General features: G+C 40.5%; 2 protein-coding genes across 2 annotated transcripts in view; both read left to right on the forward strand.

Annotated features, from left to right (window-relative positions):
- Positions 1-1,015: 1,015 nt before the first annotated feature.
- On the forward strand, positions 1,016-3,971 carry rps23 (ribosomal protein S23). Its single transcript, XM_032513765.1, has 4 exons — positions 1,016-1,115; positions 2,886-3,045; positions 3,406-3,526; positions 3,785-3,971. The coding sequence occupies exons 1-4, from the start codon at positions 1,112-1,114 to the stop codon at positions 3,929-3,931; spliced, it is 432 nt and encodes a 143-aa protein (XP_032369656.1). The 5' UTR covers positions 1,016-1,111; the 3' UTR covers positions 3,932-3,971.
- Positions 3,972-7,415: 3,444 nt separating this feature from the next.
- asb14a (ankyrin repeat and SOCS box containing 14a) overlaps positions 7,416-12,187 on the forward strand; it is an 11,437-nt gene continuing 6,665 nt past the window's right edge. Inside the window, exons 1-5 of the mRNA XM_032513756.1 lie at positions 7,416-7,606; positions 8,834-8,990; positions 9,649-9,695; positions 10,929-11,063; positions 11,165-11,323. Coding sequence (XP_032369647.1) covers positions 8,854-8,990; positions 9,649-9,695; positions 10,929-11,063; positions 11,165-11,323 — 478 coding nt within the window. The 5' untranslated portion in view covers positions 7,416-7,606; positions 8,834-8,853. The remainder of the gene's footprint in view (positions 7,607-8,833; positions 8,991-9,648; positions 9,696-10,928; positions 11,064-11,164; positions 11,324-12,187) is intronic.

The raw sequence follows: 12,187 nt of genomic DNA on the forward strand, positions 1-12,187 counted from the left end.
GAATTTTCCTTGAATGTACACATTTGCAGACATGGAAAATAATACATGGATTTCATGAGTTGTTGTCCTCACGTGACACACCGGGAGTTGCTGTATAATGTTTGGCTACTACTTTATGTGCCATTAGCTTCAAAACCGGGTGCACTTCCTAGGGGGCCTGGCCCCCCCACACGGTGCACCAATGCCATGATCCAATGGCAGTGTGAAGGAACTGAGCACCAATATATCATCAGATTGTTTTAACTTTTAAATATCAATGAGGCCAATAGTATATTACATCAAAGATCCATAGGCGACGGGTTTACATAACAACACAGTAAATAATGCTATTTTTTTTCTTCTTTTACTGTGACTGTTATTGCCACTCTTCATTTTAACCCCAACCGCATGTCAGACACACCCTACCAAGAGCCTGGGCCTGGGTCTGGGTCTGGGTCTGGGTCTGGGCCTGGGTCTGGGCCTGGGTCTGGGCCTGGGTCTGTCCCAGGTTTCTTCCTTAAAATGAAGTTTTTCCTCGCCACTGTCGCACTGTTGCTTGCTCTGGAAGAAAACAACTAGACCTGTTGGGTCCTTGTATGTAAATTATAGAGTGTGGTCTAGACCTGCTCTATCTGTAAAGTGTCTCGAGATAACGCTTGTTATGAATTAATAATATAATACAATTGAATTGAATTAAATAATCCAAGCACTTTAAAAAACTATAAAATGTTTACGTAACCTACAACATTAAAACAAAACTTGAAGAAATATTTTAGATAGAACAAGATAGATCTATAGTTGCATGTAAGATCGCATGTAAGAAAAAGTCTCACATTTTGTTAAAAATATGAAAAGTCCGGAGTAAAACCTTTACTTCTACACTGATGTTTCTAGAAATTACCAAATATCACAGTGTGGTAACACAAGTTTTCCAATTGTTTATTCTGTAGCCTATTTATAATGAATATGTATAGGCTAGGCTACCTACAAAAAAAACACGATAGTTTTACCTTTGTGTGATCATTTCAGTCAGGCATTTTCCGTGGCCACACATGGCCGGGGTCCTCAGACTAGACATTGCCGCGGTGCATGCTGGGTCCTTCCTTTCTATCCCAGGCTCGCTTCTGCAATCATGGGTACGGCTCAAACTTCATCCTAAATACTTAATTATTCAGTTCACTGCTGCAATTTTTCACATCGACGTCGTATATGAATCTCTTACGGACTGTTAGCGATGTGTTTTTAATGGAAAAAGCTGCACAGTGGGTGAGAAAACGGACCGTTTTTACGGTTGTCTTTCCTCGCAACGTGGAGCGGCCATAACGCGTCTGAGCTGCGTAACGCTAACACAAGCGGCGTGTTAGCACGGTTAGCTTAGCATAGCGTCCCTTTGTACACTTCAAACAGATTAATGTTCATATTTTAATATTTCATTAAACAGGTAACGAAATGGCTAAACCCCCGATGTTGTTGCGCGTGCAGTCTCAGATTGCGACTGTTCGTTGTTCCAGCTAGCTTCATGCTAGCTTCATGCTAGCTAGAGTCGCGCGCAGCTAACGAGGCTTCCTTCACTTGTCAGAGTACAGTTGTCTTAATTTTACGTGTTTTGGGGGAAATGTCGCGATAAGATGTACAGAGGGCATTTGAGTGTGTACAAAATATCGTTGTTCAATATTAACAGTAAAGTTAAATGCAGTTAATTACCGTTAGTGGCTGTAAAGCTAGCTGTAGTCGGTTACACTCATAACGTATCAACGTTTACCGGATAACTTAAACAATTAGAAATGTAGGTTTGTAAATGCTGAGAGCTCTTAATCGGTGTGAAGTCGGGTTAGTCCTGTTGCCAAGTGATGCTGCTTGCGTTGCTGCAGTCCCTGTATGTCGGATTTGTTTAAATAAAAGCAGTCCCAAATCTATGCAGGGGGTTTTCTACATTCCTGGGCTTGGGTGTTAAAGCGTTTGGACTGGTCACACTGTTTTAAGGAAAGGGAACCGTGTTTTATAAATAACTGTTCAGATGTGGAAACGGACTCACCTGGTCCTCAGGAGGCTACCTCATGAGCTTTTTCGGTCTTTAAGATTGAACTAAATTAAATCTAGTTGGAGAGACTTGGGAAACATGTTTCTCTTTTTCTTGATGTGTAAGAAGTCAAATGGCTACAGGCAGTTGGGCGTAATCTTACCAAAGTGTATCTAAGTAACTGTAGTGATTGGTGTTGCACCAGTTGTAGTCCTCAACTTTACAAAACCAGTTGTTGTTCATAGCACAGGTGATGGTAACTCAAGTAAACCAACTTTTAACTCTAAAATGTGACTACGGCGGCCACAGAATAGCAAAACAAATTTCTGTGCGATCCATGTATGGGCGGCAGTAGCTCAGTCCGCAGGTAGCTGGGTTAGGAGCCGGAGGGTTGCATGTTCAAGTCCCCGTACGGACATAGTGTGGACTGGTAGCTGGGGAGGGACCACCTGCGTAGACGTGGACTCCTGATACAATATCATCACAATATTTATGTCACAATGTTGAAGCGCTATACTTGGCGCCTGTATATCAATATCAGTATTGCTACGATATATTATATAATATATATATATATATTGCGGTACTTCGCTGCATCGATTCCCCACTCCTGGGCACAGCCAACTAAGGGTGGGAATCACCGGACGCCTCTCGATACAATATCATCACGATGCGTCTGTTACGATATTATTGCAATTTTACAACATATTGCAATAGGATTGTCAAGCAGACAAACTGCCCAACACATGTACAAAAAAAGATCGATACTTGGCGACTGTATCGATACAGTATTGCCACTGAACCTATCGCGATACTCTGCTGTATCGACAGGACACTGGTTCTGCATTGGCACTAACGTTACTCCCTGCTGATCTTTGGCTTCCAGGAAAGTGTCGTGGTCTGCGCACAGCCAGGAAGCTCCGTAACCACCGCCGTGAGCAGAAATGGCACGATAAACAGTACAAGAAGGCCCACCTGGGCACGGCCCTGAAGGCCAACCCCTTCGGAGGAGCCTCCCACGCCAAAGGCATCGTGCTTGAGAAAGTGTGAGTACCGGGACGCCAGCTGAACCGTAAATAACTTAAAGTGGAGCGATGGCTGAGCGCTAGTCATTTTTAGCCTTTTGACCTTCGCCTCTTCTGATAAAGTTGAGCCCCTTGATCCAGTTCCAGTTAAAAGCTTGTTGACGAGTTTGAGTCAAACCCTCGCATTAGATGTGTAAATCTCCCGTCACCCAGGAGGCGGACGAGGTTGTTGTGATTTTAATGTCAGTTACCTCCATCACCTACTGAAATGTTCTAAAATCATTGTTGAATTGCATTGTTTTTTTGTTCAATCTTAAAGCTCTTGACATTTGAAATAGTTTTCAGTTTGTTAAAGAGTGTTTTTGTGTTTTCCGTCTGCAGTGGCGTTGAGGCTAAGCAGCCCAACTCTGCCATCAGGAAGTGTGTCAGAGTTCAGCTCATCAAGAACGGCAAGAAGATCACCGCCTTCGTCCCCAATGACGGTTGCCTCAACTTCATCGAGGTACAGCCTGCCCTGTGTACATCCCTGAATAATAGCCAAGCATGTTGTGGTGCAGCAGAAAAACTAAGCTAAAGTAAATCACACCAAGTGGTATTACTAGCTGATAAAATGCAATGCCATCTGATTAGAATTTCACAGCTTTTACAAAAACAGTATTGATGCTGCGTAATGTCTCTGCATGTCCTAAAATGTTTTGATAAATGGACGCGTACATTTTGTCGACTGATCATCCTCTCTCCTCTCCCTTCGGTGTCGCAGGAGAACGACGAGGTTCTGGTGGCGGGATTTGGACGTAAAGGTCACGCCGTTGGTGATATTCCTGGAGTCCGTTTTAAGGTGGTCAAGGTGGCCAACGTGTCCCTGCTGGCTCTCTACAAAGGCAAGAAGGAGAGACCCAGGTCATAAACAGTTAGGCAGAAAATAAATAAAACCTTTTCAATTACAATCTGGTTGTTTCATGTTGTCATTTAATGGTTTGTCACTCCTAATTGTTAATCTTTTAGGATATAAAAAGCATGAATATCAGTGAAACCACTTACTGTACTTGCTCAAAGTCAGCTTAAAGGGTTGGCACACTTTATACTAATAAGACATTATCAAAATGTTTAAATAATCAACGTCAGTGTTGTGGACTTTGGGGGTGACCTTTTAGCTCTAGCTCACTCAGTTTGCCCCCCCAGTCCACCCAAGAAATTCCAAAATTAGGTTATAGTATGTTTTGCTAGTATGTGTTACTTGGGTTAGAGCGGTTTATGATTTTCCTCTAATTGAGACAACACACCTGCACCAATACAAAGACACTTAAACATGTGGACCTTAAGAGCTGGGGACCAAACCACCAACCCTGCTACCCTTGTGGCCTTTGCTGTTTTGTGGAAGAGTTTTGAATCCAGTTTTAAGACCTTTTTAATTCTACTTGGTTTTGCTTTTTAATTCATCTGCAAATACTTCTGATATTTTCAAGCCAAACTTTCTTGGGCTCCACCTCCACTGTGGTGACGAGATATTTGATGACATCACCCAGGACCCAGGCAATACGGAATGGATTTTCGATATTTTCTGACAATATGGACAGAAATCTGAAATGTTGGGCCAATTAATCCATGCAAATGTGCATGTGGAGCCCTACTGCTTTGTGTTGGGTATTTTACAGGCAAATTTAAGGTAATGGGGTAGATACGCTGCACTGTTTGGTCACATTTTTTTTGTCCTGCAGTGTCACTGACGGCTGATCAGTTCACTTTATAAAGTTCTCTGTATGGGGCGCCGTTTGTAAAGCGGCTCGTGCTGAAAATAACAGCAACATTTTGTCACATTTAGCTTTAAATAATGTTTAAATAACTGGTATGAAATTTTGAGGGTCACTTTCTTGCACATTTACAACAATATTTGTCAACTTGGAAATATTTTAAATAGTTAAATCCAAATATTAAATGTTACACCTAAATGTTAAATGTTAAATCTATATGCTAAATCTAAATCTAAATGTTAAATCTAAATCTAAATGTTAAATCTAAATCTAAATGTTAAATCTAAATCTAAATCTAAATGTTAAATCTAAATATTAAATCTAAATCTAAATGTTAAATCTAAATCTAAATCTATATGTTAAATCTAAATCTAAATGTTAATTAATCTAAACTATTTTAAATCTAAATCTAAAATGTTAATCTAAATCAAAGAAATCTAAATGTAAATGTAAATCTAAAAATCTAAATGTTAAATCTAAATATTAAATCTAAATCTAAAAGTTAAATCTAAATCTAAATGTTAAATCTAAATCTAAATCTAAATGTTAAATCTAAATGTTTGGGGTGAAACTAATATTTAGCTAATATGCAAATTAATGTCGGTAACCGGAAGTACCAAAATAAAAGCTCGAGGAGGTCAGTGTATGTTTATAGTGTCAAATAACGAATATAAATCCTCTCATCGGGAGATATGGACTCTTGAACTTGGATAACCGTGAAAATAACTACTAAAATAATAAACACAGTTGGGGAAAACTGTATTTGAAGAGTACTTTGAGTTTTTAGTGTCACTTTTATGAATGGTGTGGGAATTATAGCCACTATAGCCAGCCACGGGGGGGGGCTCACTTTGACTGGTCTGTCACGTTCGCTTGCATTAACGTCAGCAAGAGCCTATCCCCGCCCGCCCCCGACAAGGCACGGTACTGTTGGCCATGGTCACTCTGCGTAATGTCTAACGAATCAGCGTTAGCCGAGAACATCGGCAGAGCCGTCCTGGTGGCTGAACAAACTTATTCAACAGCGACAGCAACAGCCTCAGGGCCACCGCAGGCCACCTCGGTAAGCATGTTTTCCAAATCACGGAGCTAGCAACCCTGTTGTCAAGGCTAACTTAACTAAACTAGCTAACGGTAGCTAGCCAGTAGAGATTTGCTACTACCTTGACAACAAGACAATGCTAGCTCCGTGATTTGGAAAACATGCTTGACCAGTCAAAGTGAGCCCCCCCCCGTGGCTGGCTATAGTGGCTATAATTCCCACACCATTCATAAAAGTGACACTAAAACCTCAAGTACTCTTCAAATACAGTTTTCCCCAACTGTGTTTATTATTTTAGGTAGTTATTTTCACGGTTATCCAAGTTCAAGAGTCCATATCTCCCGATGAGTGGATTTTTATTCGTTATTTGACACTATAAACATACACTGACCTCCTCGAGCTTTATTTTGGTACTTCCGGTTACCGACATTAATTTGCATATTAGCTAAATATTTAGTTTCCCGAACACATTTAGATTTAACATTTAGATTTAGATTTAGATTTAACATTTAGATTTAGATTTAACTTTTAGATTTAGATTTAATATTTAGATTTAACATTTAGATTTAGATTTAGATTTAACATTTAGATTTAGATTTAACATTTAGATTTAGATTTAATATTTAGATTTAACATTTAGATTTAGATTTAGATTTAACATTTAGATTTAGTTTTAATATTTAGATTTAACATTTAGATTTAGATTTAGATTTAACATTTAGATTTAGATTTAATATTTAGATTTAACATTTAGATTTAGATTTAGATTTAACATTTAGATTTAGATTTAACATTTAGATTTAGATTTAACATTTAGATTTAGATTTAGCATATAGATTTAACATTTAACATTTAGGTGTAACATTTAATATTTGGATTTAACTATTTAAAATATTTCCAAGTTGACAAATATTGTTGTAAATGTGCAAGAAAGTGACCCTCAAAATTTCATATCAGTTATTTAAACATTATTTAAAGCTAAATGTGACAAAATGTTGCTGTTATTTTCAGCACGAGCCGCTTTACAAACGGCGCCCCATATCTCTGGGGAAGGTAAATATAGCAACAGGTATCAGATCTCCTGCCCGTCCCCCCCCCCCCCCCCCCCCCCTTCCGCTTTCAGCCAGAGTGCTGTAGCTAAACAGTTGAAACATATATATATGTATATGTGTGTGTGTACAAATGTACTTCTTTTCAAAGAAAAGTTATAAAGTGTTTTACAAAGACAATAAGTAAACAGTTAAAATAACATATACAAAATAAGAGATAATATACTAATAGTAAAATCAATAAAAAGCAAGTCTAGAATATTGTTGTTTTTTTTTAAAGAAGACTGTTCCCTGATCATCTCCGGCAGATTATTCAACAATTTAGGGGCTGGACCAGAAAGATCCAATCACTTTAATTTTGCAGGTCTGAACAGGGAATGGCCGAGAGTGACCTACCCGAGGATCTAACATTACTAAGGCGTTTTGGAGATATGCCCATACAAGCATTAAAAGTGATAATAAAACGATTGGGACTCACATGAACCTCCGCTTCCCCCTGTGCAGAATGTGTGAATCACACGTGATGCACTAGCAGGTAGTGCTCCTCTACTCAACAATGGGATCATGGGTGCATTGACAGAACTCATGCAGACATACAGCTCTCGTTTCAGTCACAGGTCAGAGACCTCTCTGCCTCCTGCAGTCAGCTGCTACAACAACAACAGATCCTCTTTTAAGCTGCAAGGACTCCACAGCCGAGTAGAGGGAACCCAAACAACGAGCTAACGCAAACCCACAAGGTAAAGAAACCTACAGACAGAAGGTCAAGTCTGTTTTCAGAGACAAAAAGACATTGAAATGCCATTATCAATATATGTCTGCATAAATATTTTAGTTCCTGTACAGTAGTAGATAAGCTTGGCTTTTTACTATTTGGCACTGAGCATTAGAGTCCACATACTAAGTGTTTTCTATGTTGTCCTGGTTTAGTTCCAATGAAGGGAAATCCTAATCCTACAACAAATAGTGATATTATGGCCAAACAAACTGTAGTCATGTGTTGTTACCCTTCTCTAATAGAACAGACAGAAATGACAGTCTCTGAGGGACATGCAGTTTGTAGAATATACATTTGCAAAGATCCAGAAAAGGTCTGTATTTGACAGGAAACAGGAAGTATCTGATAAAGGCGGGACAGAGTCAAGCTGAACAGATGACGACAGTCTAGTCTACCATTTAGCTCCGTAGTGTTTGGGGCTCTGAATACATCACCCTGTGTGTGAGAAACAGTGAGATGTTCAATTGCACGCTTGGTGGCGCCCCTCGGGATGGGCGACTTTCATTACTCAATGCTAGACCCTTAATCTTTCAGATTTGGGTCTGGATTTCCTGCAGCCAGGCTCCAAAATCTGGTGGAAATTCTGAAGCAAGAAGAGCGGGGGCTGTTAAAGCAGCAGATTGATGCCTATCACATACACACATACAGTCAAGGGCGTAGCAGACACGGGGTACGCGAGGGACAGGTTCCCCACACTTTCCATGTCGGTGCTCTCTGTCCCACGCGCCTACAACACGTCTGGGTTGATTTGAACGCACCATAAGTAGGCGAGTGTGCACCTTACTCAGGTTGCATCAGCTGATTGAGAGACTCATATAGATATAGGCGATAATAAAATAATAAATAACAAAAGCATATGCAAAAGAACATAGGGAGGAAAACCCCATAAAATAGGCAATAATTAAGATCAGTGTACAGGGCAGAATAGTGGCATTAGAGAACCAATTTGGGCTATAATGGCCAAAATAATTCTCCAGGGGGGCATGCGCCCTAAATTCCTTCCTCCCGCCAGTGTTTTCATCACTCATAAATCAATTGTGTGCTACTTGGAATCTGATGATTTTAGAGATAATCAGGAGAGGATCTTTTCCATCACACAGTACACCGTGTACTACAGAAGCATTTGATTAGAACCAACGCTGATCACACGCACGTTCACTGAAACATTAGTTTTTTTTGCCCGAGCCAGGACACTTTTATGTGGACATCATGGAGTTTGTGCGATTTGGGACGGAGGATGATGACGACGACGCAGCGACTCAGTACATGATTGAACAGAGTCTGCTGGAGAGCAACAAACAGAAGGAGGAAACCCACCGAGACTCGACAACACGGGACAGCAGGAGGTCAGTCGGACAGAAACCGGTCTTACACACACTTCCACAGAAAATCCACCAGCAGTTTTTAAAGTGCTCATATTGTGCTCATTTTCAGGTTCACAATTGTATTTAGAGGTTATACCAGAATAGGTTTACATGGTTTAATTTTCAAAAAACACCAAAGTTTTGTTGTAATTGCACATTGCTGCAGCTCCTCTTTTCACCCTGTGTGTTGAGCTCGCTGTTTTAGCTACAGAGTGAGACATCTCACTTCTGTTCCATCTTTGTTGGGAGTCGCACATGCTCAGTAGCTAGGTAAGGACTACTAGCCAGTCAGGAGCAGAGTGTGAGGGCGTGCTATGCTAGCAGCTAGGCGAGCATAGCACATATAACTAAGGCTGGACTACAACAGAGCTGTTTGGAGCCGTTTGTGAACAGTGTTTTCTGTGGGAGATGGTAAGTCCCTTTGGGGGGGGGGGACTTTGGGCTTTTTTGTTTTATAAACCAATAACGTGCACAAAATAGATATATAATACAATAAAGGAAAGGGAAACAGCCAAAAAGCATAATATGAGCACTTTTAAGATGCGCGTGCGTTGCTTTAAGGAGAGAAGATGTTCATCATCTGAGTTTACCAGAACTTTGTGTCCGATGTGTTTAAGTTGGAGATCTTCTTTCCACGCAGCTCTGGACCTGAGTCTGCAGACTGCATCTTCACTGCCATAAGACAAGGTGAGGGACTTTAGTTTAGATTTTAGTTACTGTAAAAAAAAAAAAAAAATACAAATGAAACTGTCAGGTATTTCAATAGTAATAATTAAAAAAAACTATTAACAATAAAAACAACAACAAAAACACATTGTCATTAATTTGGACTCCAAAAAAGGACTAAACTGGGGGGGGGGGGGGGGGGGTTCTATGACTCTCTATTAGAGCCTGACCGATTTTTAAGGCCGATACCGATACAGATATTTGGTTATTTAAAAAACGATATGCCGATATATCAGCCAACATAATAAAAAAATAAATAAATACAAAAACGTGTTACAAAACAAAAACAGATTCCCCTAACATTGGTTATTTGTAGTTATTTATGAGTTCTCACTTAAATAATATTTGTTTTATTATCAGAACAGAGGAAACTCAAAATATATTAAAGTTCTGATAAATAAAATGTATAAAAATAAAAACTTAAAGTCCTTTGACCAAAAGAAAAAAATCAGTGTTGCCAACAGGGACGTTGTAGAGCGCCCTCTGGTGGACAGACTATGCAACGCCAACGCTCATAACATGGTTGACAATCGGATTTTATTTTTTAGATAGTCGTTTATCAAAATCATTTATTCGTCGTTGTGGATAAAAAAAAAAGAAAATAAATAAAATCGGCTATTATAAATGCTGATGCCGATATATCGTGACATGCCTAACATCGGCGGTATATCGGTCGGGCTCTGTTCTCTGTGGAGGGGTCTGCTGGGGCAGACTGGAAAAGACTGGACAGGCTGATGAAGAAGGCCAGCTCTGTTCTTGGTTGCCGTGGAGATGGGGGGAGACAGGGGGATAGATGATCATCCATGATGGACTCCCCCCCCCCCCCCCCATGCAGGACACTCTGTCAGCCCTGAACAGCTCCTTCACAGTCAGCCCTGCTCCCATAGACCACATGGACAGAACACACACCCCAGGACTGATAAAAGGTGCAAGAAAACATGTGATTGTGCAATACTGTAAATACATTTGACTATTTGAGTATTTATTCTCTTTGATAATATTTAGCATTGTGTGCTAATCTGTGTCTTCTACTTTTCCTCTCATCCGCTGCTGCTGCAACAGTGTGCACGTCCCCACTGTGGGACAATAAAGGATTTTGAATCTTGAATTTAGGGGGGGAAAATGTCTGACATTGGCCCCTCCTAGTGGTGATATGAAGGGATAGAACTGTAAATATACCCTCCGTCCCTGCAGGTAATGAGAAGCTCTTGAAGGAGCTAAGCGTCCGGCACAGAGCCAAGTTTTCAGAGACAGACAGCCGAGGTTGGACCCCTCTGCACGAAGCAGCAGCTCAGAGCAACCAAAACATCCTGGAGCTCACACTCAACGGTTTTTATCCACTTTACTGACTCCGTTTTCACAACAACATGACCCCCCCCCCCATTAATGAAACAGAGGTTTTATCAGATTAAACTCATCCCGTTCTCCAGTTTCAGGCTCAGACTCTGTGCAGAGTCGTACTCTTCGTGGTCAGACCCCTCTCTTCCTGGCAGTAGAAGGAGGTCTGATAGAAAACGCCTCCTTCCTCCTCCAACGCGGAGCCCAGCCGGACAGCCAGGACCACGACCAGGACTCCCCGCTGCTTCTGGGTAAGCTGATGTCACTTCCTGCCGGAACGGAAACAAACGGCAGCGGTGGAAGGAAGCATTCAGATCCTTCATGTGTGACACCCACACACGTGTTACGTTGTTTTTTTTAATGTATAATCAGCATGTGCACACGAGCCATCGTTTTAAGCGAAATTATTATGCCAATTATTTTTCAGTCAGTCAGCTGGTACGATGCTTTGAGTGAAGCCGGAAGATCTCTCCAGCTGTCAGGTTGTGACATCCTTTCTTCATCCTCCAAACAAGTCTCCTTCTCTTATTGTCAGACCAGGGATGGGGCTAGAAGGGGGGCATGGGTTGGCACCCCCCCCCCCACATCTGGCCTCCTGGACTCCTCTTACATCATGTTTTTTTTTAAATACAAATTGACACATAAATGTAACCCACAACCCAAAATAATTCATTATAATAATTCCTCTTAAAATGATGGCTGGTATGTACATGCTGATTGTACATTAAAAGAAAAAAACATTTAACACAAATGTGACCACACATATGTTGGTGTCACAAAGAGCAATAAGGCAAGGCAAGGCAGCTTTATCTGTAGAGCACATTTCAGCAACAGGGCAATTCAAAGTGCTTTACACGAAATCAGTTAAACAGATAAAACACAAGTACAAACAGTTAAAAATTATAAGCAATTAAAACACATGAATAGACAGTTAAAAACAAAATAGACACATAAAACACAAGAATAAAAGTTACAGTGCAGCATAAGAAATTTAATCGTTTCAAAACACATCTACTGTTCCCCGCCTGGGGAAATTATGTCACTCAGTTCTGTCCCTGACAGAAGGAAAATATCAATGATATTTTTACTTTTAGCTTTTACCTGGCCCCTGGCAG

The sequence above is a fragment of the Etheostoma spectabile genome, chromosome 4 (genome assembly GCF_008692095.1).
Source record: "Etheostoma spectabile isolate EspeVRDwgs_2016 chromosome 4, UIUC_Espe_1.0, whole genome shotgun sequence".
In the NCBI taxonomy this organism is placed as follows: domain Eukaryota; kingdom Metazoa; phylum Chordata; class Actinopteri; order Perciformes; family Percidae; genus Etheostoma; species Etheostoma spectabile.